Source organism: Megascapheus bottae, chromosome 18 (assembly GCF_031878675.1).
Source record: "Megascapheus bottae isolate mThoBot1 chromosome 18, mThoBot2.hap1, whole genome shotgun sequence".
In the NCBI taxonomy this organism is placed as follows: domain Eukaryota; kingdom Metazoa; phylum Chordata; class Mammalia; order Rodentia; family Geomyidae; genus Megascapheus; species Megascapheus bottae.
In genome coordinates this window covers 33,251,266-33,276,916 of record NC_143526.1, presented here as the reverse complement: position 1 = coordinate 33,276,916, position 25,651 = coordinate 33,251,266, and the positions used below count along the sequence as shown (strand labels likewise).

At 56.0% G+C, this 25,651-nt stretch overlaps 1 protein-coding gene across 1 annotated transcript; it reads left to right on the top strand.

Annotated features, from left to right (window-relative positions):
• The first annotated feature begins 275 nt into the window (after window positions 1–275).
• Window positions 276–25,410, top strand: Tgm2 (transglutaminase 2). Its single transcript, XM_090352344.1, has 13 exons — window positions 276–364; window positions 4,429–4,608; window positions 8,380–8,622; window positions 11,062–11,180; window positions 13,320–13,448; window positions 13,791–13,968; window positions 16,373–16,508; window positions 16,987–17,090; window positions 17,897–18,139; window positions 19,000–19,278; window positions 22,965–23,125; window positions 24,191–24,327; window positions 24,999–25,410. The coding sequence occupies exons 1-13, from the start codon at window positions 355–357 to the stop codon at window positions 25,147–25,149; spliced, it is 2,070 nt and encodes a 689-aa protein (XP_090208470.1). The 5' UTR covers window positions 276–354; the 3' UTR covers window positions 25,150–25,410.
• Window positions 25,411–25,651: the final 241 nt, after the last annotated feature.

Here is a 25,651-nt window from a genome sequence, read left to right as displayed (position 1 = left end):
GGCGTCCAGGGGTCCCGGTGCGCGTGTGGCAGAGCGTCCTGGCGTCCAGGGGTCCCGGTGCGCGTGTGGCAGAGCGTCCTGGCGTCCAGGGGTCTCAACTCTACCAGGTGTGGTTGTCCAGGTGAGGCGTGTCGGCTTCCAGCCGCCCGCCCGTCGATCCGCCCGCCAGGAGGCGCCCCTGCCCGCCCTGCCCGCCCCAGCCGGCCGGTCCCAGCCCGGCGGCCTCGCCCGCCCCGCCGCCCTCGGCCCCGCCCCGCCGGCGGCTATAAGTGCGGGCCGCGCGGGGCCGCCGCAGCGCTCACGCTGGTCCTGGGTCCGCGTCCTGGGTCCTCGCACAGCCGCCGCCGTCCAGCCATGGCCGAGGGTGAGTGTCCGAGTCCGTCTGTCTGCCCTTCCTCGCCGGCTGTCCCTCCACTGTCCCGGCCGGCCGGGCAGTTGGGTCAGGAGCCGCCTGGGGCCCGGTGGGAGTCATAGAGCCACCTGACCGGTGGGCCCGGGTGCCCAGGGCTAAGGCCTCAGTTTCCCTGTGCTGGCCACAGGCAGTGTGAGAGCGTGCAGTCCATGGTCGAGCTCTGCCCTGGCCACTCTGTAAGCTTCCCTCGGCAGCAGTGTGGAGCTCGGTCCCCACTGTGCGCCAGGTGGCCCAGAGGTGGCCTGGACAGCAGACCAGGGCTGGAGGGGGGGGGTGCTGGAACTTTCTGGGAGCTGTGAGGCAGGACTGGCTGATTGGGAGGCCCTGGCAGAAAGCCCATGTCCTGGACAGGCAAGTCCTCACTGCTCCCCACTGCCCCCGCTTCTGTCTGGCCAGCTTTTGGCCACCTGTGGAACACAGGTGCCAGCCCTTGCTACACCAGAGAAGACCCCGAGAAGTGTGGCAGGGGCTGGGTTAATCTCCTGGCTGCTCCCCACACACAGGTGCATGTGCGTAGAGGTGTGGTCTTTGGGCCCAGGGAGAGAGAACTCTTCTCTCTCTCTCTCTTTCCCCCTCTCCTCTCTCTCCTCTAGGGATTGAACTCAGATCCTTGGTGCTGTCCTGAGCCTTCATTTTCTCTCTCAAGGCTAGCACTCTGCCACTTGCTCCACTTTTTTTTTTTTTTTTGCCAGTCCTGGGCTTGGTTTCAGGGCCTGAGCAATGTCCTTGGACTTTCTCAAGGCTAGAGCTCTACCACTTGAGCCTCAGCACCACTTCCAGCTTTTTTGCATGTATATGGTACCAAGGAATCGAACCCGGGTCTTCGTGCATGCTAGGCAAGCACTTTAACCACTAGGCCAAACTCCTGGCCCTCCACTTTCATCTTTTTGGTGGTTAACTGGAAATAAGAATCTCATGGACTCTCCTGACCAGCCTGGCTTTGAACTTTGATACTCAGATCTCAGCCTTCTGAGTAGCAAGGAATACAGAAGCAAGCCACTGGTGCAGGGTAGAAGAGGGATCTCTACAATAGAGGGTGGTGGCCTGGAATATCAGGGGCTCTGGCTGGAGTCCTTTGAAGATGACCTCTGTGTAGGCTGTGACCCCTGGAGAGAGAAGCAGGGAGCAGTGGAGCAGGCATGTACAGGGGAAATTGCCCTGCCAGACCTGCTGTACAGCCCTTGTCCCCTTGGTGTGTTGTGGGGGGTGTGGAGCTGACCTACTGACACACTGTGGTATGTCAACAAGTGGCCACTTCCCCCGGACACTTCCCCCCAGTATAACTTCTTAACCCAATGCCTGTCAAAAAGAGGGCACAGGGGGTCTGGGGAGCTTGAGGGTGCCAGTTATGACCTTTAGCCTCTATGTCACAACAGCTGCTTCCCAAGGGGCCCCAGGGATCCAAATGACCTCAGTTCCTGTCCTGAGCAGGACCTCAAGGCCCAGCAAGCCTAGATTTCTCCCAGGAAATGCAGTGTCTTTTCTGCCTACACCCTCAGGGGGTTGGTGACACTCTCAGAGCAATGTTTTGTCATCCCAGAAACCAGCAGAAGGGTCTCTTTGTGTCCACAGGTCTCTCTTGTTGGGATGATAAACAGATGGACTTTCGGGCCCAGGACAACCTAGAAATGAGGGGGAGACGGGACAGTAGACATAGAATCAGCTTTGAGCAATTGAGGCTACTGCAGGGAAGACCCAGAATCCTACAGTCCTGATTCAGACCCCAAAGCCGTGGCCTGTTAGGAACCTGTGATGGCCCATGTAAGGGGGGTTGTGAGGTTTTACCTGAGTGCCCTCGATTTAGGGATTCCACACAGCTGGAGCACACCTGGGTGAGTTGGGGAGGGCACCTGGGGGAAATCTCTGCCCTGGATTTGCCTCCTGGTTTAGCTGAGCCACAAGTCCTCTCCTGGCCCACAGCCCTGCCTCTCCCTCCCACCCATGGGCTTTGCAACCCTGACCAGGGTGTATGAGGATTTTTCCCCCCTCAGACCCTCAAGTACATGTTGCTTGGGCCTGCCTGGATCCTCAATTCTTCCTGAAACCATAGCATTTTCATTCATCTGTTCCTTCTCTGTGCTGGATCTCAGGGAAAGATGTCTAGAATACAGTCTTCTAGGCCTCACAGCCTAGAAGGGTATGGAGGAGGCTTTGGAGCAAAAGGCACAGAGAGGGGGATATTTGGCCAAGATCACACAGCGGCAGTGCCGCAGAATGGAAATGCAGGACCAGAAAACTCCAAAATGTCTGCTCTTTCTTAAACTCCTTAGTATGGAGAAGATTGGACATACCTGAAAGTAGGGAGATGAGTATGATAAATTCCTGTGTTACTCTGCAGCCTGTGTCTGTTGCTCTGTCTCCAGTCCCTTCCCTGTTACTTGGGGGCAAATCCCACAGCCTATCACATCATCTTAGGCATGTCAGAGAGTATCTCCAGAGTGGTAAGGATTCTCCTTTGTACATGAAAGCAAGTTACCAAAGCCCTTCATGTCACCATGATTCCACCATTGCTTAAATTTCTAGTTGCCTCATCCACATACGGGCTGTTTTTAGGCAGTATTGGAGAGCAGGATCCTATTACCACACTTATTGAAATGGATGGGCATGTCTCTTCACTTTCCCTTTAAAGGTCTCCTTTCAGCTCTTTTACGTTCCCCCAAACACCTGCCTTTACAATTACTTGTTAAAGAAATCAGATCCAGATAGCTGGGTGTAATGGCTTCCACCTATAATCCTAGCCACCCCAGAAGCTGAGAGTGAGAGGATCAAGGTTCAAAACCAGCCTGGATAGAAAGTTCTGAGATCCCTATCTCAACAAGAAGAGCTGGGTGTGGTGATTCATGCCTGATGTAACAGTTATGGCCGGAAGCACAAAAAGGAGGATAATAGTTCAGATCAGACTCTGTATCAAAAATAATCAGAGCAAGCCAGGCGCCAATGGCTCACACCTGAAATCCTAGCTATTCAGGAGGCTGAGACTGAAGGATTGTGGTTCAAAGCCCAGTGTAGACAAGTAAGTCTGTGAGACCCTGATCTCCAGTTCACCACCAAAAAGCTAGAACTAGAACAGCGTGCCAGCCTTGAATGAAAAAGCTCAGGGACAGTCCAAGCCCTGAGTTCAAGATCCAGGATTGGCACTAAAAAAAAGACAAAAAAAATAACCTGAGCAAAAAGGGCTGCTGAGTGTGGCTCAAGTGGTAGAGTGCCTGACAAGCACAAAGCTATGAGCTTAAACTCGAAGAGTGAACAAAAAAGAAACTAGATCCTTTGACTCTTCTGAGTCTGGATTTTGTTAGCTGTGTCCTGGTTCTGTTTGTCCTGATCCTCAGGCGGGGTATCTTCTTGTAGGCTGGGAGCTGGATCTGGCAGTGCTTTCTATATAAAGCATCTGTTTCAAGTCATGCCCTGTTGTCAGCCGAAGCGAAGCCCCCGGGACAGCTCGGAAGAACTTGCATGAGAGAACATACTTCCCACATAAATCCATTCCATGCTTACCCCAGCGTTGTGAGGTGGACCCTGCTGTACCCAGCCTGGGCACAGATGGAGATACCAAGGTCCAGACGAACTGAGTTGCTGGCGTGTCCTCGGTGGCCCGTGCCTTGTGATATAATGAAAAAAATTGAGGAGGCTGGGAATGTGGCTTAGTGGTAGAGTGTTTGCCTCGTATGCATGAGGCCCTGGGTTTGATTCCTCAGTATCACATACACAGAAAAAGTCAAAAGTAGTACTGTGGCTCAAGTGGTAGAGTGCTAGTCTTGAGCAAAAGAAGCTCAGGGACAGTACCTAGGTCTTGAGTTTGAGCCCCAAGACTGACAAAACAAAATGGGGACCCCAGGCAGCTGTGCATGACCCTGAGTAGGGTCAATCAGAAAGGACCAGGCTGTATTTTGTGAGTTGCCACCAGGCAAGGGCCACCAGCAGAGAGAATTTGGGGTCCTTGCATCACTGGGCACCGGAGCACACTGACCACAGGCCTTCACTGTGGTCATGCATCTCCTCATCTCTTGTCTCCACAGAGCTGATTCTGGAGAGATGCGACTTGATGCTGGAGGTCAATGGCCGAGACCACCACACCGCCGACCTGTGCCAAGAGAGGCTGGTGGTGCGGCGGGGCCAGGCCTTCTGGCTGGAGCTGCACTTTGAGGGCCGTGGCTATGAGGCCAGTGTGGATAGCCTGACCTTCAGCGCCGTGACCGGTGGGTATCAGTGGCTATCTGCCCTGTCCTTACATTTGGGTTCCTGCAAACTTGCTGTCACCAGTGAGGAGGGTCAGTCACAAAGGTCCAGCCAGATCCTGCCCAAACAACTTTCCAGTCTCTTTTCAACAGTGCTTCCCAGAATCCACACAACCCCACCAGGCCTCTGGGATTCAGCCCAGATCAGATCTGGGCAAGGGAGAAAGAGTCCAGCTGGCTGGAATCCCTGGGTCGGCCGACTGCCTGCCTGCTGTGTGATATTGGCCAGTAGATAAGCCTCTCTGGGTCTGAGTCTCATGGCCTACCCAACATTTACACTGGCCATTAAGTAAGGAGGGCCATGGCATGGAGACACTGGTGGTTATTTGTTGGTGTCACTGCAGTGTGGTGGTAAGCATGGAGATGGTAAAGGGGACATAGAGCCCCAGCCAGCCCAACCCCACGCCACGCCCAATCTCCTTTGTTGACTGTTCTAAGAAGGTGGCCAAGAGGGCCAAGTCAGACTGTCTGGTCTCCACAGAATGAGATCACTCCCTTGGGGTCATCAAGGGGCCACATGGCTGGGACTTCAGGCTGAGGGCATGAAGGGCAGGCTCTTTCTGAGGTCTTTGGGGGTGAGGGGACAGCAGGCAGGAGCTGTAGCCGCCTGGCTGGGGCCCCTGTCACCAGGGTGGTGTGATAAGCTAATCATGGAAGCCACAGGCTACAGGACATTCCCTATATCCCCCCCTCCCCTCCCTGACTGGCCTCTCAGCAGGCACGCCGCACCTACAACTTTAGAGACTTTTCTAACAGCCAAGGGGCCCCAACAAGTCTCCCATCTCCTAGCCTCAGTTTCCCCCTCTGCCAAATTGAAAAGTTTGGCTTGGGATGGTGAGAAATCACAGCCCTGTGCGGTAAACACCTACATAATTCCTCCGAATCCTCCCAGCTCCAAAGGATAAAAGGCCCATTTTTCAGATGGGGAAATTGGGGCTCAGGAAGGTCAAGTCACAATGAAGGACCCTGGACGTTGCAAATACTGACCCCCAAAGGTGAGGCTTTTGTCACTAAAACACACCACCACCACCAAACCACCACCACAGACACATTGAACTAAATGCCTGCCAGGCACTTCCTCTGGAAAATGGGTATAGCCTGAGCATCCTGGGAGCCTCCTCATGTTTCTCCTTTCTTAGGGTCCCCCAGTTGAGCACTGAGAGGAGACTGAGGTCTCAACCACAGCAGGCTAATCTCTGTTCTCTAGGGTCCAGCTTATCTTGGGCCAGAGCTGGCCACCTCGGTCACTTCCGCAGCTCCTGCAGCTCCCCACGGCTTCCTCGTTCCAGAAGCCAGGACCCTCCTGAGAGCTGGGGAAAGGGACAATCGCAGGAAACCGAGCCCCCACCTAGGAGCCTGGCTTGGGTCAGTGCCCAGCCTGGGCTGGCTGAACACTGTGCTCCTGTGCTGTGCTAGAACCTTCCAGCCGGTCATCAGCATGGACTCCCTTTCTGGGGAAACTGAGATTCATGGAGGGGAGAGCGCTGGTCACACTGACATTAGCGTGCAGATACTGTGTTTTCCAGATGGCTCAGGGACTTGACAGGCTGTCCCGGATGGACACAAACCGTGCTGGACAAACACCATCTTGTGGAAGGGACAAACTGCCTCATCCCTCAGGAAGCTGGCGGGGGGTGGTAGAAGGGGAAGGAGTGAGGTCAGCCCAAGGGGTGATGAGAAGCTGGTGAGGCAGAATGGACACTTCACCGGGGAAGCCCCACCCAGCCCGCCCTGGCTAGCCAGGGCACCCTGAGCTCTAGAAGTTATTTGGACTTGGCGTGTCCTTGTGGTGTCCTGGAGCCCACCAAGAGCACCGTGGAAATTTACAAGGCCCACTTCCACAAGCTGTATGTGACCAGGGGACACTGCCTGGGGCCAGGGGACAGTGTGTCCCTGTCCCCCTATAGAGCATCTGGGGGAAAGGTGTCAACACACATGTGCATGCATGCCTGCACAGGTACATGCATGTGAGTGTGTGTGCATCTAAACTGCCCCAGGAGGAGGAAGGCAGGCAAGTTTGTCTCCTGACCTGCCCCAAGGGTGCTATGTCCATGGAGATGGGGGTCTGTGGAACCTGGCCTGGACAGTGACCAGGGTGACCAGGAATGTGTCTGAGAGGGGAAGGACGCCATTCATAATGGTGCTGGGCTGAGGGACATCACTGAGCCGGCCCTGAGCCAGCTGTGACCTGTGGTGGCGCATCTGTGAAGTATTTCGTTGGAGGAAGAAATGCCCCCATGCCATCTGCTCTGGCCTGCGATGTGGGAGACTTGGTGACTCTTTGGGAGTCCGTGGACAGTCCCTGCTTTAAATGCATTCTGCCAACCAGCAATGGACCCTGTCACCAGGGCCAGGGGTCAGTGGTGACAAGCACATTTGATAATGGCGAGCATTGACCGAGCACTTACGGTCCACAGCCCTGTTTGGTGTAAGCTTCTTAACTACCACAGAAGCTGGTACATTTGCACATGGGCATAGAGGAGCTGAAGGACTTGTCAAGGTCAGTGGACACGAGTTGGTTTCACATGTAGGAAGAGCCACATCTCCCTAGGTCTAGCCCAAGCCCATTTGCGGCTTTGATGAGTAACAGGTCAGAGAGGCCCTGAGACCCCCCAGAGCATGGAGCATATGGCTAAAGGTAGGGAGCTGGACTCGAGTGGCTCGTGAGCTCTCTCTCTTCTTAAGTGTTCACTCTGGAAAGCAAAGGGCATTTACAGACTGCCGGGCAGCCTGGCAGCAGACAGAGCTACTGAGACCTGTGGCGTGCCTGTTCTGTGAGTTCATGGTTGTATTTGTATTTGGGCTGGATGAGGAGGGGCCTCAGGCTGCGCCCGAGCCCCTGGGTGAAGAGCCCCGATATTGTACTCAGCAGTTGGCAGAGCGGCAGGGAGGGACATTGGACTAAAAATAAACTATCCTGGGCAGTGGCCCAGCCGGGCAGAGCACAAGCTCTGTGTCTCTCAGCCCATGTCTGAGGCGACAGCCCCGCCCGCCTTGCTGTGACTCATTCCTGCCTGTGTGGGTCAGGCCCTCACCTGGGGGTGTCTTGGGGACCCAGCTACAATGCGTCCTCTATGGAAATGAGGCAGCACGCTGGAGCCCAGTACCCCAAGATGGACTTCCACGGCCATCTTGATTGGAAATCCTTCCGTCTCTCAGGAGCCTTCCTCTCCAGGTCTCTGTTTTGATGCCCAGTTGGAGGCAGCAGAGAACACTTGCGTGTGGGAACACATGAGGTGTGGGACAGGGAGCCCTGGGGACCCCTCTTCAGCCCTCCAGTCGCCCCCCTCCCCGCAGGGCACCAGAGAGAGGGCCCACCACACTCCCATCCCTCGGGATTTGGGTGGGGGGCCTCTGGCCTGATTCCTCTCCAGACTCCAGATGGGCAGACTGAGCCTGGAGCGAGGAAGGACTTCACCAAGGTCACCCCAAGGCAGGGCGGAATGACGGGGCTTCTTCCCTAGACTGTGCTGGCCCCTCCTCCAGTACACTCTTCCTGCTTGTGGACCTACTGGGTGCCTGGGGCTTTTCATGCAGACCCACAAAACCACCCTGCAAGGCCAGGGTTCAATGGGGAAACCAAGGCTCTGGGAGGCAGAACGTCTTACCAAGTTCTTCCAGTGGTTTTGCAGCTAGGCTTTTACCCTAGACCATGGACCCCACCCCTGCCCCTCAGATCTGTGCCCTGCCCTTGAACCCCTGGTTTATGGCGGCTGCGTTGTGTCTCCACAGGTCCAGCCCCCAGCGAGGAGGCTGGCACCAAAGCTCGCTTCCCGCTGTCAGAAGGGGTGAGCGAGGGCGGCTGGGCAGCCTGCGTGGCGGACCAGCAGGACCATGTCCTCTCCCTGCACCTCTACACGCCCGCCGAGGCCCCCATCGGGCTGTACCGCCTCAGCCTGGAGACCTCCACCGGCTACCAGGGCTCCAGCTTCGTGCTGGGCCACTTCACCCTGCTCTTCAACGCCTGGTGCCCAGGTGAGCCACCGCGCCCTGCTAAGGGGAGACTATTTTTAAGGTCTGGTCTTGCTTTGTGCCCTGAGTTCGATCCTACTGCTTTATGCTTCCTGCGTCACTGGGGGTGGCAGTCACTGTGCTCAGCCATTCGGTGAGATGGAGTCTTTAGAACTTTTATGACTAGTTAACCTTGAACTGAGCTCCCTGCTGTCTGCCTCTCAGGTAGCTAGGACCTCGGGCTTCAGTGATATGGCCTTCTATTCCTTCTAAGGGCCTGGGGGTCTTGACCCTACCATAGGCTATGCTTCCATCTGGTGTCCCACTCATGTCCGTGGGGTCATGCCTGGTGGCTCATCTGCCACAAGGAACGCCCTTGGCCCACATGGCTCAGAGCCACCTGCAGTGATTTCTTGGGACAGAAGTGGCCTGGCCGGGACCTGCTGCAGCTTGTTGGGATCTGGGTTCCTCTGCAGGGGTGCACAAGTTTGTGGTTCTGCAGTGGCCATGCCATGATCAGGGTTCTGAAGTTCAGCTCCAGGGCCTGTCTCCCGTCCTCCTCCCGGGCTCTGTCCAGCATCATGGGTTAGAGTGACTCCCAGTGACCTATATCCCAACAGCCTGGTGGGGGAAGGAAGTGGGGCTGGGCAGGCGGGGAGGAAGTCACTTTGGTTGAGTGGGAAAGGGGTGGGACTTCCTAGAAAGGGAACCCTCCTGTCCCCAAGCTTGGAGACCATAGCAGAGTGCCAGCTAGGCAGGGCTTTGGGCCCCTGGAATCCAGGATGTCACAACCTTGGTTTCCTTCAGATGCAGAGCCACATTCTCATGCCAGCATGGGAAGCCTGGGTGGGTTTTGCTTTCCCTTTCCTGATTTCTCCCACACCTGCTACCCAGCCCGCCCAGGGCCACACAGCTCAATAATTGCAAGGTGGGTTTTCAGGGTGGTTTCTGGAACCAGAGAGCAGCAGGCACAGAACTCTCAGCCCCTCTGTTCCCTGCCAAGGAAGTAGGGGGCTGGACCCACTTCTAGGCCAACTCTGCTGATAATCGGGCAGATTTCCTCTGGCCAGCTTACTCCTTCAGCAGGCACAGCTGTGCCCATCGTATTCGAGCAGCTCATGTTCTTACTGTTTTTAGAACCAGAAAAAGAAAGAGCATTTAAGTGAAAGCTTGTGTTTTAACACATCCTATTAAAATGTCTGTCAGTAGAACAGAGCAGACATAAAATTGAATTGAGTTGAATTTATAAATGAAGGATGCCCAAGGCCCACTAAAGTCATCATGCTCCTCTGAATTTCTCCTTTCCAGCCTCAGTTTCTCCATCTGTAAGCAGGACATCCTAAAGCTAGTCTGAGTGTCAGGACAAAACTTCCTGAGTCCTCTCCTTACTCTTTCACTTGAAGCCCTGAAAACTCAGTGCTTTGAATTTGCCAGTGGCCAAAGATTACGCTCTCTGGTCTTCTCTGTAGATTGCTGACCACCAAGTTCCAAGTGTCTAGACCTTTGGTCATTTCTCAAGAAGCTGTTCAGATGCCTCCTCCTCCAGAAAGCCCTCCTAGATTCCCTCCCTGGAGCCATGATGGTCTTTCCTGGTCTTCCGCTCCACTGTGACTCCTGTTCTTTCCCACTGGCTCAGAGCTTTCATTCTCAACATACCTTTCATCCCTGCAACCTCATTTTAGTCGAGGGCTGCCTCCATGAGGGGCTGAGGCGAGTGGAGAAGGCTGAGTGAACTCCCAGAGTGTAAAAGCCCTCGAGAATCAGAGCCACAGATTTCCTGGTTTCTAGTTCAGTGCTCAATCTCTTGCGAGGGCTGTCACACAAAGGGGAGAGGGATAGCACCTCTTACTTCTGACAGAGAACTCGATTCGTTGGCTGGGCGCTGGTAGCTCAGGCCTATAATCCTAGCTCCTCAGGAAGCTGAGACCTGAAGATCACAGTTGGAAGCCAGCCTACGCAGGAAACTTCGTGAGACTCTGATCTCCAGTGAACCCCAGAACACTGGAAGTGGCCCTGTGGCTCTACGTGGTGGAGCACTAGCCTTCAGAGAAAATACCCAAGGACAGCGCCCAGGCCCGGAGTTCAAGCCTCATGATTGACAAAAGGAAAACAATTAGATTCATTGTTCTCTCTTTTGTTTTGAACTCTGCTATGTCAGGAATTGAACTCTTGGCCTTGGGCTTTTAGCCAAGTAGCCCTACCACATCAGCCCTGTGCTTTCATTTAGGTCTTTAGCTTTTACCAAGGCCAGCCTCTGATAACAGTCCTCTTGCCTCCTGCCTCCTGAGTAGCTGGGATTACATGTGTGTGCTACCATGCCTGGCTTGTCTACTTTCCAAATGAAGCATGGCACGTCCTAGGAGAGGCTGGCTTGGCCCAGACGTTTGGGAGCCTGGCTGCCATGTGTGGAGGGGCCCTGGGACTCACCAGGCCCCGAGCTGACACTCCTTCCTCTGCCTGCAGCGGATGCAGTCTACCTGGAGTCAGAGGCGGAACGGCGAGAGTACGTCCTCACCCAGCAGGGATTCGTCTACCAGGGCTCTGCCAAGTTCATCAAGAGTGTGCCGTGGAACTTCGGGCAGGTAGGGTCACATCTGCCCCTCATGGTTGCCAGGAGGAGACATCAGGCAGCCAGAGGCAGCCGGGGTATGAGCACGTAACAGCGTCACCCAGTCAGGATCCTGAGATGGCTGAGGGCCCAGAGGGGCTGGAGACTGGCCTGAGTTCACACAGCAGAGGATTCAAGGGAGTGGGGCAGGGAGAGGATGTGGGGAGCCTTCTGAAGGGGTGACGTTGGCTGGGACCTGGGAGGAGGGTGTCAGTTCAGCATGCACACTGGGTGCGAGGAAGACACCAAGGAAGGGCCTGGAACCCTTACCTGTCATGGGGATTCCCAAAACGGGCCAGTGCATGAGTCCAGGGGAGACCCTGAGAAAGTGAACGCAGCGATGGCAGAAGTTTCTGATTAGCAGGTCTGGGTGGCAAGCGGGTGGGAGAGTTCCCCAGATTCCCGGTGCGCTGATCCTGCTCAGTGAGCAGCAGTCTGTGTGTCTCGGGCAGCTCCTTCCTGCTCAGTAACGAACAAGCCAGGCACCGGCTGGCTGAAAAGCAACGACCTTATCATTCCACACAAACCTGTGGGTAACCCCGGTATCACCTTGCAATCTAGGGCTGGCTTCGCCCCATGGCTCCTTCCTGTCCTGTGGTTTCCCAGACTGCCAGTCAGACAGACAGACAAGGCTGGCTCCACCCACCAGAGCTCTCACTTCCTGTGTGGCCCAACCAAGACTACAGAGAGAACTCACAAGGCAGAATCTGGGCCCCTTGGCCTGTGCATGTCTAAGGGAGCAGAGTTCACCTCGTGTCTTCTCCGAGCAGTCTGAGGACCTGGGGCTCAAGTCTGGAGCCCCAGGAGCCCCGAGGCACCAGGGAAGCCCCTGAGAGTCTCAGGCTTCAGCTGACTGCAGCTCCCTTATAGGGATCAAGGCCAAAACTCGTGTCTGACATCAGAGGAATGGTGCAAAAAAACACACCGGGGAACTAGCGGGCTCTTGTGTCCCTTGGTGACAAATGGCAGAAAGCCAAGTCTCCCACACTGATTCCTAAGTCCTGTCCTGAACCCAGGCTTGTGCCAGCCTAGCGGACTCACCTGGAAGTGCTCTTGACCCAAGGTGGAAAGACCTAGAGGGAGAGCAGGGAAAAAGAACAGGGAAGGCTTTCTAAAAGAGAGGACTTTTGAGCTGGGCTTTGTAGGGTGGATAGGAGTTTGTCATGTGAGGTGGGTGTACTTCACCCTAGGCATAGGAGGCTGTATGTTCCAGCTTGGGGAGGGACCCTAAGGAATGAGGCTGGAAAGCCAACAGAGTCCTGAACATTAGTCAGATGGAACCCACAAAAGAGTTCAAGCTCTAGGGAGTGGTTCTGCCACACTGAGGGTGGCTTAGGTCAGGGCCCAGTCCAAGACTAGACTGACTACAAGATGGAAAAGTGGAGTGGATAGAGTCCCTGACATGTCAGATAGGAGAGGCTCTTGCGTCTGATAAACATCACACTTAACTTTCCAGGTTGAGAGTCAGTGGGCCATAGAGCGGAAGGAAGTGCATTCCAAGTAGATGAAAGCACAAGTGCAAGGGCCCTGGGGCAGAGCATGGGTGAGAGTGGTGAGATGAGGTCAAAGAGGACTTTAAAAGTGCAGTTTTGAAAGTCCTTGTGGGCTGTGGGAGGGAGAAGTCCACATTCTACTCTGGGTGAGGCTGAAACACAATCTACTTCCATTCCCAGCCCAGCGGTGTGGGGGCCGGGCCTGGAGGGAGGAGGGAACAGTGGCCAGGAATCTGGGTGAATCAGGCTTTCCAGGACAGCAAATCCGGCTGAAATAGAGGGAAAAGGGCAGTAGTGAGGCCCCAGGGGCCCTCAGTACACTGAGGTTCTCCTCCTGCTCCTGCTCCTGCTCCTGCTCCTGCTCCTGCCCCTGCCCCTGCCCTTACCTCTCCCCCTCCCCGGCCACAGCCAGCACCGGTGCAGGTGCACACATGCCCCCTCTCTCTCCCATCACATGTGTGTCCTGTTTGCCATCCTCCTCGCTCCTCCAGCCAGAGACAGCTGGCATCTCAGGGAACTCCTAGGGTGCTGGTGAAGGGCAGCCGGGCACAGGCATCAGAGGCATCAGGGTGGGCTCCCTGGAGGAGGTGGTTTCTCAGTCCCCTGCTTTCCCGACCCAGTTTGAAGATGGGATTCTGGACATTTGCCTGACGCTCCTGGACATCAACCCCAAGTTCCTGAAGGACTGTGGCCGCGACTGCGCGCGCCGCAACAGCCCCATCTACCTGGGCCGGGTGGTGAGCGCCATGGTGAGTGCGGGACGAGAGGCTGTGCTCTGCTCTGGCAGGTGTTTGTCCCCAGCCCTGGGCCAGGCTCTTCCTCCACACTCCCATCTGGTAGCTTCCAAGCCTTGGTCTCCAGCCCCAGCCATGCCCCGGGTCCCAACCCTGAGCATGCTCCTCCCTCGCCCCTGCAGGCCCCGCCTTCAATCCCAGCAGGCCCCGCCCTCACCCTGGGGCCCCGCCTTCAATCCCAGCAGGCCCCGCCCTTGCTCCACAGGGCCCTGCCTTGAATCCATGCAGGCCCCGCCCTCACCCTGGAGGCCCCGCCTTCACCCCAGGCCCCGCCTTCACCCTCCCCGCCCACCGCAGGTGAACTGCAATGACGACCAGGGCGTACTGCTGGGTCGCTGGGATAACAACTACGGGGACGGGGTGAGCCCCATGTCCTGGATCGGCAGCGTGGACATCCTGCGCCGCTGGAAGGACCATGGCTGCCAGCACGTGAAGTACGGCCAGTGCTGGGTCTTCGCCGCCGTGGCCTGCACAGGTGCGGTGCATGCTGGGTGTGGTGGGGAGGCAGGGGAAAGGGGCTGGCACCCGCCAGGGAGCCCCAGAAGACCCGGGTTCTACTCCTGCCTCAGGTATCAGAGCTTGTGGCCACTGCTCTCATTAGGATGAAGTGGTGACCGATTGTGGCCTTGAGGGTAAAGGGGAGACGGATTGCAGCCTTAGGAGGAAGGCGTATGGGATGGTGGAGGCCGTTAGGATGAGGGGATGTCCAGTCGTGGACTTCAGGATGAGGGGGTGTCTGATTGTGGCCCTTAGGATGCAGGTGTCTTGGATTGTGCATGGCCGTTAGGATGAGGGGATGTCTGATTGCTGCCTCTAGGATGGAGGGGTCTCCAATGGTTGCTTTTAGGATGAAGGGGTGTCCTATCGTGGCCTTTAGGCCATGATGAGGAGATGAGGGGGTGCCCTATGGTGGCCTTTAGGGGTGGCTGATCATGTGATTTCTAGCACAGCACCATGAGCTCCGCTGCTCAGTATTGCCCTGGCCTGGGCCTCCTTCCCAGTTCCCATCTCCCCTGCTCACTGCCTCCCACCTTCTCAGACTGTGACTTCCCGTTCCCTAACGACTCTGAATTCCCCTTTCTGGAGTGACTCCCCAGCCAGGCCCTGACCACCACCAAGCCTACGACCTCTTCCCAGGAAACCCCATGGCCTTCCTGGAGAAATGCCAAAGCCTGGCTCTCCTACGCATCTCTGTCCTCCTGGGCTCCTGGGAAAACTCAGTCACGTCTGCAGGCCCTGGTGGAACTGAGTGGGTATGGGGTACAGCTGGTGTCTAGCCTCACTTCTGGGTGGACTTGAGCAAGAGAACTGGTGTCTGCAAGGCTGCATCCTCATGTGGGCCTTGGAGACGGTGCTCACAGATCTGATTCACAGGGAGCTCCCAGATCCCAAAAGTGCCTCTTAGCCCAGTGATGGGGTGCTAGTGCTCCGGCACTCTCAGGTGCTTTCCTGGGCATTTTCTCACATGTATGAGTCACTCGACATTGACTGGACTGCCTTTTCCCCTGGACACAGGACACTTTACTGTTCTCCGTTGCCTCCCTGCTGCTGCCTGGGCAGGAGACGCTGCCCACGCCTGTGGCCTTCTCCTGAATCACCAGGACATCCCAACATGCTGCTATTCTTAGCTCCTCTTACTGAGCGGGAAAACAAAAGCTCAGAGAGGGGAAGTGGCTGGCCCAAGTTCACCCAGTAGGAGTTGGCACAGCCAGGCTCTGGACCCAATGTGTCTGGGATTGGGGCACTCTCCTGACCTCAGTCTGTGACAGTGAGGCCTCTGGGACACTAGCCAGGGTCAGGAGTCAGAAGGGCAGCTGTGCCCTGGGCAGTGCCACCCTTGAGGACTCTGGGCTCCCCAAGCCCTCAGGCAGAGGCTGCAGTGGTGGGCACCAAGCAGGAGGAGATGGCCCACAGCTGAGCCTTCTCCTCCCAGCACCCTCACATGGCCTGGCAGGAACCCAGGACCCTCTAGGAAGCTCTGTGCTGGCCAGTGGCCACCAGAGGGCAAAGGCCACACCCCGCCCTGCCCCCTCCCCACCACTCAGCTTCTGGCAAAGCACAATCCCACCCAGGACGCACTCGGGTTCTTTTTTGTTGGGGAGGGAGGGGAGTTTCTCCTGTCACCCTTTAGATCTTGACTTTCTTTTGGCTTAGTCTGAGAAGCTCACTTTCCTAGTGACGTGGTTTGAATGGGGATGGAGGGTGGGGAAGATTCATTGTAGTTTAGTGGCAAGGCCCTGGGTTCTAATCCAAGCCCTGTCCCTAGCAAGAAAATACAGGGAGGATTAAAAGCTGTGAGACAACTCCTCCCCCCACCCCCCCGCCCCTGCCCAGGGCAGAGTCTGCAAAGTTGAGCGAAGTCAGCACGGTCTTGTTAATAGCTTGTGTTTTCTGACCTTTCGAGGCAGCTTTGGGTTGTTTTTTTCTGAGTCCACAGAGCTTTAGATGGACCCTGCCCCCCCCCCCCGCTGTCTCCTCCCATCTGTTTGTCCATATCCTCAAATAAGTGAATGATTTAAACTCCCTCTATCCTGTAACGAATGCAAACTGTGAGCAGCCTAGGTGGGACGTGGGCATGGGGTGCTGGAGGGCCGGTGGCAGCAGCAAAGCATACGAGGAGGTGATTAGACGCCAGGGCCCCTGGGAGCTACGGAGGGTTTACCAGAGCCGGGCTGACATCCATCAGATGTGCATTTTAGAATGATGAGAAGGGGACACAGTGGACACCAGGTGACCAGCAGTGAGCTCATAGTTCAGCCAAGAGTGGCTGTGCCCACCCTCACACCTGGACAGGGCCGGGGGGCTCCTGGCTCCAGAGGGGCAAGGCAGCTGTCCCCAGGCCCTTGGCAGCATGTGGAACCCCCGGCCTCCTCCCCCAGTTCTGCGGTGTCTCGGCATCCCCACCCGTGTTGTGACCAACTACAACTCGGCCCACGACCAGAACAGCAACCTGCTCATTGAGTACTTCCGCAACGAGTTTGGGGAACTGGAAAGCAACAAAAGCGAGATGATCTGGTGAGAAGAGGGGGCCCGGGAGAGGGGCAAGTTTGATTGTATCTTGATGGTGACAGAGACATGGACAAGGGACAAGGGGGCCACGCTGGGGCCCACAGTGCCGAGAGGAAGTCGGGTTTGTTGCACTTTGAGGTGGCCCTGTCAGGTGCCTGGGTTGGTTCCTTCTTGTCACTCAAGGCCTTGGAGGCAGGGCTGTGTGACCCTGTTCCCCAGGGGCTGGAGGGGGGCCGGGGCTGGTCCAGTGGGGAAAAGGAAGGATGGACCCAAAAAACTAGGAGTCTGCCAGATGGAAGACTGATGGAGGCTGAGGTTAGAGGGGTGATCTGAGAGGAGACCCAGGGACCAGAGGGGGTCTTTGCTGAGACAGGGTCATGGGAGTAGGCAGCCAGGAGGGCCCAGGGCTGGGTGGCCCCGCAGAGGAGGTGGTCTGCTGCTGAGCTGACCACAAGTCCTATGTGCGGCCTCCTTTCTCCTCCAGGAACTTCCACTGCTGGGTGGAGTCATGGATGACCAGGCCAGACCTAGAACCTGGGTATGAGGGGTGGCAGGCTATCGATCCCACGCCCCAGGAGAAGAGCGAAGGTGGGTAGCCTGGCCCCGCTCTCTAGGCAGGAGCCTGGCAGAGCTGGAGCTCCAAGCCAAGACCATCATCTAGGCACACAGTCCTCCTTCCTATTCTCCCAATAGAATTGACACACACACGCACACATGCACACCGGTTATGAGAGATGTGAAAAGGCAGGAGAAAAAAAAATCAAATATCTCCACTTCTTTTTTTTTTTTTTGCCAGTCCTGGGCTTGAGCTCAGGGCCTGAGCACTGTCCTTGGACTTTCTCAAGGCTAGAGCTCTACCACTTGAGCCTCAGCACCACTTCTGGCTTTTTTCTATGTATGTGGTACCAAGGAATCGAACCCGGGTCTTCGTGCATGCTAGGCAAGCACTTTAACCACTAGGGCAAACTCCTGGCCCCATATCTCCACTTCTTTTAAAACAAATATGATTCTCATTCACGCAGAGCCTCTGGCAGTTTCAAATTTAATGTGTGCTTCTGTGTCAAGCGAGCCTGTGCATGCATCCACACGGTGTGAATCCATGATCAGCGCACCCCTGTGTGAATGCGTGTTGTCTGTGTGTGTGAGCACGCGCTTACAAATTTGTGCGTAAGTATGCACACACGTTATGTGTGTGGGTGCACACTTTGACGTTACCCCGTGTGTGCTGTGCATGCATGGTGCATTAAATGTATGTGTGTGTGTGTGTGTGCATACACACGCCAGCTGAGCTTGTGTGCATATGTGCAAGCATGTGTGTGCATGCATTCAAGTTGGCAAAGCCCAGGGCCTCTTTCTTGGTCACAACACTGCCCCCCTCTGCCCGCCCCCCTCAGGGACATACTGCTGCGGCCCCGTGCCCGTGCGTGCCATCAAAGAGGGCGACCTGAACGCCAGGTACGACGCCCCCTTCGTCTTCGCCGAGGTCAACGCGGACGTGGTGGACTGGATCCGGCAGGAGGATGGCTCCCTGCACAAATCCGTCAACCGCTCCCTCGTGGTGGGACAGAAGATCAGCACCAAGAGCGTGGGCCGCGACGACCGCGAGGACATCACCCACACCTACAAGTACCCGGAAGGTGGGCACCGCGCACACCCTCTGCACTTGGAAGTGCAGCGAAGATCTAGAGGAGAGTTCCTGGAAACTTGGCAGACTTTCTTTTTGCAGAGTCTGACTTGCAGCAGAGGGAGGGCGCCTGAAGGAGGACCCCGGAGGTTAAATAAGAGCACTGGACAGAGAGATCCCTAATATAACAAGATAGGCTCCTGGCAACGCAGAGGAGGCATTGTCCTGCTGCTGAGGATTAAGTGTGAGATAGGCTCTGGCTTCTGGCCTCTTCTGGCCTAGGCTGTGATGTTCCAGTTTGCACTAGTGAGACGATAGGTGTGCACCACTGTACCCAGCTGTTAAGGTTTTTGCTCATCCAAGCTGTCCTCCTACTAGAACCCCCCCCCCAGTCCCTGCGTAGCTAGGATGACACGTGTGAGCTACCAGTACCTAGCAGAGCTGTTGGTTTCATAGAAAAACATGTATGCACCCAATAACACAGGAGTTAAAAACGGCAAGTGGCATGCAGGGCGACTTGGCTCACAGTAGAGAAGAGGAGGAAAAGGAGGCAAGGAAGTTTACATTCCATTCATACCTCGTCTGCATCCGGGAGTGCTAGAAGCACTGGGTGTGGCTTAAAAATAAATAAAGCCATCTTGACTCTTCTACCAATTAAAAACAAAAACAAAACGTGCTGAGGAAGCCGCAGTGGGGAGAACTGCCTGCATGAGGGTTTGTTTCATGCTGGGTCTACACACAGTTCACTCGTGCAAAAATAAGCCAGATCTTCTGTTCTCTTTCTGGTACAGAGATGCTGGGAAGGGAGCAACTTCCCAGCTGCTCTGAGAACCCGCTTACCTAGCCGGGCCCTTCCCTCTGCTCTCCCTGCAGGCTCCCCGGAGGAGCGGGAGGCCTTCACCAAGGCCAACCACCTGAACAAGCTCTCGGAGAAGGAAGAGGTGCAGGAGGGGGTGGCCATGAGGATCCGTGTGGGCCAGAGCATGGCCATGGGAAGTGACTTCGACGTCTTTGCCCACATCACCAACAACACCTCGGAGAGCCGTGACACCCGCCTCCTGCTCTGTGCCCGCACCGTCAGTTACAACGGCGTCTTGGGACCCGAGTGTGGCACCAGCCAACTGCCCGATCTGACCCTGGAGCCCTTCTGTGGTAAGGCTCTGTGTTCCTAGCAGGCCGGCTAACGGCGCGGTGGGAATCATCGGGGCACCTCGTGGACACTGGCCTGGCACCAACTTGGCACTTGAGGAATACCAGACATGGAATGCTTGTAGTAGCAAACCGAGAGGTGGATCGCATTCTAGAGGCACAGAGCCTCTGCCTCACAGTGGCAGGTCTGAGATCTGAACCTGGCTGCTCAGCAGCTGTAGGGGTGGTGTGTTTGTGTGTGTGTGTGGAAGGGGAAGGGGGGAAGCTGGGCCTTGAACTCAGAGCCTGGGTACTATCTCTGAGCTTTTTGGCTCATTGGAGGATAAGAGTCTCAGAAATTTTCCCACCCGGGCTGGCTTTGAACTTCGATCCTCAGATCTCAGTCTCCTGAGCAGCTAGGATTATCTGTGTGAGCCACCAATACAAATGTGGTATTTTGTGTCATCTTGTGACCCTCGAGTCTGTGCACCTCGGTGTCCCTGTCAGCCTCTTGGGAGTCAGGATCCAATAATGGAGGTTGTTTACCTAAGTACTCACCCCTTTCTCCTAGCAAGGATCTGCTCAGAGCCGGTAGAGCCCCTCTGCTACTTCAAGCCAGGAATCTCTCCTCTCCTCTATTCTGGCCCCAGCCCTGGCCCCAGGGCTGGCAGAAAGCAAGGCTAGGGTTGAGGCCCTGGTCTGTGGTATTTTTTTTTTTTTTTGCCAGTCCTGGGCTTGGGCTCAGGGCCTGAGCACTGTCCTTGGACTTGATCAAGGCTAGAGCTCTACCACTTGAGCCTCAGCACCACTTCCAGCTTGTTTCTATGTATGTGGTACTGAGGAATCGAACCCGGGTATTCGTGCATGCTAGGCAAGCACTCTACCACTAGGCCAAACTCCTGGCCCCTGGTCTGTGGTATTTTATGCGCCTCTAGACTTTTCTCTCCTGGGCCCATCTTGCAGGGCTGACCCTTTGCGGAGGCCATACCCTTTAGAGCAGAGCCCCTTGGCACCAGGATGAGGGGGTGCTGGAGCAGGCTGGACCTGCCTGGCTCGGGCCTCTGCTGCCTTCCTATAGCTCCGCCACGAGGTGAATGTGCTTTGGCAATGAGTGGCAGTGTGCCTACCTGGCTGGTGGCCCATCCGATTGCCACTTGTGAAGGCTTGGAGTAGGTGTGTGCTCAGGAAATACCTGCAAAGTATGGGGGGAGATATGGTGGAACTTTCATTATCTGCTGAGCAGAGGGGAGTCTGAGATACCCCAGGGCCTTTCTGAGTGGTACTCTGGCCTCTGTGGGTCTCTGCCACCTTGATGGCATGGAGGTCCCTTTGGACAGGTGTGGGAGGACCAGATAACTCACTTCTCCTTGCTGCCACCTAGTGGCTAGCTGTGTCCCTGGGCATATCCCTTCTTCATGGAGGCCTGCTTGTCTCTAAAGGACCAGCCAGCACCCTCCATCTCTGTGCACCCCTGCTCTGTCTGAGTTATTCTTTCAAGAACTGAGTGTCAGGAGGTGAACTCGATCCTGGGCCTGAGACACCTCTATGGGTCCTCTTTGCTTCCCAGGTTGCCATGCACTTTAAGCCTTGTTATACAGGACTGGGAGTGCTCAGCAGAGGATGTCCCACCTCCTGGAGATACAGCTGCTGAGAGAGGGAGGACACGGATCCTGTATGCGTCCTCGTGGCTGGAAGTAGACTCAGGCCAAGAGGCCATACACAACCCAAATCAATCTGAGGCAGATTCTCTCCCACGCAGATGATACAATCTGGGAATTTCCATGAGGAAATGTACAGGAAGCCAGGCCCAGGACGGCTGGGCTGTGCGTTAGTCCCCCACACACCCTCCATAGGCAGCTGTTTCTCCCCTTCTTGTCCTCCTCTTCCTCAACCAGGTTAAGTCAGTGGAAAAGCAGCCAGGGTACCTTCTAGAACAAGGAGTGACTGAGACCAACCACATCTGTGTCCTCCTCCCAGCTAGCCTGGGGCACGAGGCCAAACTGTGGTCACTGGGCTGTGAATGGTGGTTTTCAAGGCTCAGCACTGGCCGGGCCTTGGCCTCGTGGAAAAGCCAGCCATTGGAGGCCCATGTTTGTGTCTTTCCTCAGGGGCTGGTCAGGGTTTCCGCTCTGCCTTCCAGGTCCTGAGCTGGTCACTGTCCCTCCCTTTTTGTATTTTTTTTAATGCACAATTTCCCTTCCTTCTGAACATGTTGGCATAGACATTTGCTGTTCTCCCTCGGATCACGTCATCTGGTCAGAGGCTGGAGCAGACTCACGCTGGGCTGACAGGGAGAGGGAGGATGGAGCTGGCTGTGGGGCCAGGCAGGACCCAGTATGGGTAAATTGGTCTTTGGCTCCCTGGTCCCTGCTAATAATCCTCTGTTGGCCGGAAGTCAGCTCTTAGACTGTGAGCTTCTAGCCGGAAGCAGCAGCAGCATGCCTGTCAGTAATGTGTATTTATTCTCCCCAGGGCCCTTCTACTTGTGATAAGTGACATGCATTTGCTTCACAGAGTGATGAAGGGTTTCCTTAAAGGGGACAGGGACGGGCAGGGAGAGGGGGCCGAGAGCTAAAAGATATAAAGCTGGTTCATTGAAAGAAATGTGTGGGGCTGGGAGTTTGGCCTAGTGGTAGAGCGCCTGCCTAGCATGCACTCAGCACCAGCTTCCTCAGTACCACATACATAGAAAAAGAAGCCCGGAGTGGTGTGGTAGAGCTCCAGCCTTGAGAAAAAGCCCAAGGACAGTGCTCAGGCTCTGAGTTCAAGCCCCAGGACTGGCTAAAAAGAAAAAGAAAAAAAAAGAAATGCGCAAGTCATGATTGTGAAAAATGGTGACTGGCTGGGATGTGTGAGCAGCCGCCTGGCACGGAGGGAAGGACAGGAAGAGCGGCAGAGGCCACACATTTCTGTGGCCATGGCACGGGCTCCTGCCTGCATGGACAATGACAAGGGGAGGTTGGGGGTCTTGCCCAGAGTGAGAAAGCAGGCTCAGCCCCTACACCCTTCCTTGTCCCTTTCTGCCTTCTGTAAACTCCAACTCCTCAGGCCTTGGTCCCAACCAAGGGTTCTTGGGCCCTCACTCCTGCGTGGCTGTGCTGTGGCCCTGGCTCTTCTCATCATCAGTGCCTGAGGGTGCCGTAACCAAGAGGGAGACCACCTGCCCAGGGTCACCAGCCAGCCAGGGCTCCAACAGAGCTAGAGGCAGGGGTGGGGCGAGGCTCCTGTGCAGGCAGCTTTACCCTTGTAAAATGGGCCTAGGAAAGTGGGTCCGCTTGCAGCTCATGCAGCTGGGGACTCGAGATTCTGATGGCCAGCCCGGCTGGATGTGGGTGCCCCAGCCTCAGTTTCCTCCTTTGTAAACACAGTGCCACTGGAGCTATTGCAAAGATGAAGGGAAGGACTCAGCAAACAGCTGCCTTCCCCTCCCCCAAGGCAGCAGGATTCCCAGACACTCACTGTCCATGTCCTGGTGGGAGGCAGACTTTCTCAGGCCACCTGTTAGAAAGATAGAGCAATGACCAGAACCCTGGCCTGGGAGAGTTGGAGCATTCCCTGCCTGCTAGCCTGTCCCATTTCCCTGGGCCTCCCTGGGCTTCCCCTGGAGGGCCTGTGCTAGGACCTTATACAACATCCTTCACTGTGCTTCTGGAGAAGAGGAGGCAGCGAGGATCCAGCCCTCACAGCATCCTTCCTCTCCCCTTCTGCAGAGAAGAGCATTCCCCTTCACATCCTCTATGAAAAATACAGCGACTACCTGACAGAGTTGAACCTCATCAAGGTGCGGGGCCTCCTTATCGAGCCAGCTGCCAACAGCTACCTGCTGGCTGAGAGGGACATCTATCTGGAGAACCCTGAAATCAAGATCCGGGTAAGAGCCAGCCAGGTCCCAGAAGGCAGTAACACCCATGGCCCTAGAGCCTTGAAATCTTCAGCATCTTGGGGCTCAAGTCCTAGGAAGTCCTCATGGAAGAAAAGCATCTCGAGGCCAAACTGGAGGCTTGTGGGTTCTAGGCATGACCCCTAGACTCTAAAAGTGGGTGGGATTCTCGTGTGGGATTTAGGATCTAGACTACCAGAACTGGGCCCCAGGCTTTGGGTGCTATTGGCAGGGGGTGGGGTGGAGAGGAGGGGACGTGGTGGAGGTGGCTAGACATACAACCGTGCATCTTAGTGCCTGCCTGGGTTTGTGCCTGGAGGGCTCTGGGCACAGTGCTTCCTTCACTCAGTGGCCTCAGCTCGCCCCTCTGTAAGGTGGGGTTCATGGGAGTACTTGAAGTGTCTTAGCATTCCTTCTAAGTGCTTTAAGCTCAGCAAGCACAGCTTATTAGAAGGGCGTGGTAACAATGTGACTGAGAGTCTGGGCTGGGGGGTACCTGCCTGTAATCCCTGCACTAGAAGAATCAAGAGTTCTAGGCTAGCCTGGGCGACATAGTGAGACCTTGTCTCAAAAGCAAACGAACAAACAAACCCACCCCACACCTGACTGCCTATTACCATTGTCACCTCATCACCGGTGACCAGCTGGCCTCGAGCCAGGCAGCCAGCAATCATGGAAACACAGAGGAGGTCTGGAGGTGCCTGTGCTCCTTAGCTCACTGACAGCTCTCCAGCATCTCTTTCCCACTGAACAAATCCAAGGCCAGAGAGGGTCACAGTGATCACACAGTGACAAAGGGACAGAGATCAGCATGGCTCCCTAGAACAAGGGGAAAGGCACTTTAAACTTCCATCTCTGAGCCACATGGAGCCACAGTGCAGCTCCATGAAGAGACCTGGACTGGTGGGTTATTTTTTCCAGATGAGGACACCGAGGGATAGCAGATAGCAGCAGGATGGAACAGTGACAGCTGACGCGGGCTTGGTTTAGCAAAGGCTGGGAACAGAGAGGGTGCACCTCGCCTGCCCCTGAACTCTGCCCTGCTTGGTACCCTAGGTGCTGGGAGAACCCAAGCAGAACCGCAAGCTGGTGGCTGAGGTATCCCTCCAGAACCCGCTTACAATGCCCCTGCTCGGCTGCATCTTCACTGTGGAGGGAGCCGGGCTCACCAAGGAGCATAAGGTCGTGGAGGTGTAAGTGCTACGCCCCTGCCCCTGGGCTCCAGCCCTGCCCACCACCAGCTCCTCCCCCCTCCCAGCCCTCAGCCTGCAGCTTGGGGGCCACTACCACCCCAGCCCACCTTCCACCCAACATGAGGCTGCCTCCAGCTGCCCCCAGCTGCATAGCACTGCGGGCTCTCAGCCCCTGAGACCTTCAGACACAACCATGGTACCCACATTCAGAGTGCTGGCAGTGTGGCTGCGTCCTCATAGACTTGTGTCTATACATGCAAGACACAGGAGCACGCACTGCTTGACTCCTGAGCACACGGGGGCACATGTGTGCATACACCTGCCTGCATGCACTCGTGTGCCTTGCACACATGTGCATGCATTCACATGTGTGAACACAATATGCATGTATACACAGAGATGCACACACATGCACCCATGCACATGGTGACTCATATTAACATATACAGGTGCATGGATACATGCACGCATGCACACACTACATTCCAGTAGGAGCCTGCAGAGGGCCATGAACAGGACTCACTGTTCTGTCCATCCCTCTCCATTCACCCTGGCCTGGTGCTAAGCCCCCAATGGGCAGCCTGGCTGCTTGGTCATGTGTCCTGCTGGCTTAGCCTGGCTATGGAGACTAGACCTAGGACCCCTGCCCTCACCCTCTCCTCTCTCCTCAGCCCAGAACCTGTGGAAGCAGGGGAAACCGTGAAGGTGAGGGTGGACCTGCTGCCCTTTGACGTGGGCCTGCACAAGCTGGTGGTGAACTTCGAGTGTGACAAGCTGAAGTCGGTGAAGGGCTATCGCAATGTCATCATCGGCCCTGCGTAAGGGACCCGCCCCAGCCCACCGCAGCCCAGCCCGCAGAGAGCCCTCACCCCCACCATGTCCTTCTCCTAACATAACCAGCACCCATTCCCCTTAGGGTGCTGTGGGGGCTGCGGGGATATTGGGCTGGTGTTGTACTTCTGGCCCCTGTTGTGCTCTGAGCCTGCCTGCCTTAGCTGTGAGGAATATTCTGTGTCAGGTGGATATGCCGACCTTGGAATGCCCTTGACTACCTTCCACATTGTGTGAGCTGTTCCACAGCCCCTTGCGCTGGATGGGTTGGAGTGCCACTAGCAGGGTTAAGGAGCTCAGCTCCACAGAGCTGGCCTGCACCCGCCCCCGGCTGCCTCCCAGCCTTCATAGGCCCTTGGGAGAGCCAGAGCTGGATCGGTTTGGGGGAGTAGGCCAGGCCCAAGCCCCTCCTGTGCCAGCAACCCTGGCTTACAGCCTCCCACCCAGCTCCCTATCACAAGATTCCTGTCCTGTGCCAGGTGCCTCCTTGGTT

Coding starts and splice junctions, on each gene's coding strand:
- Tgm2 (XM_090352344.1), top strand. Junction 4,609..8,379: donor GACCTTCAGCGCCGTGACCG/GTGGGTATCAGT, acceptor GTGTCTCCACAG/GTCCAGCCCCCAGCGAGGAG. Junction 16,509..16,986: donor AACAAAAGCGAGATGATCTG/GTGAGAAGAGGG, acceptor TTTCTCCTCCAG/GAACTTCCACTGCTGGGTGG.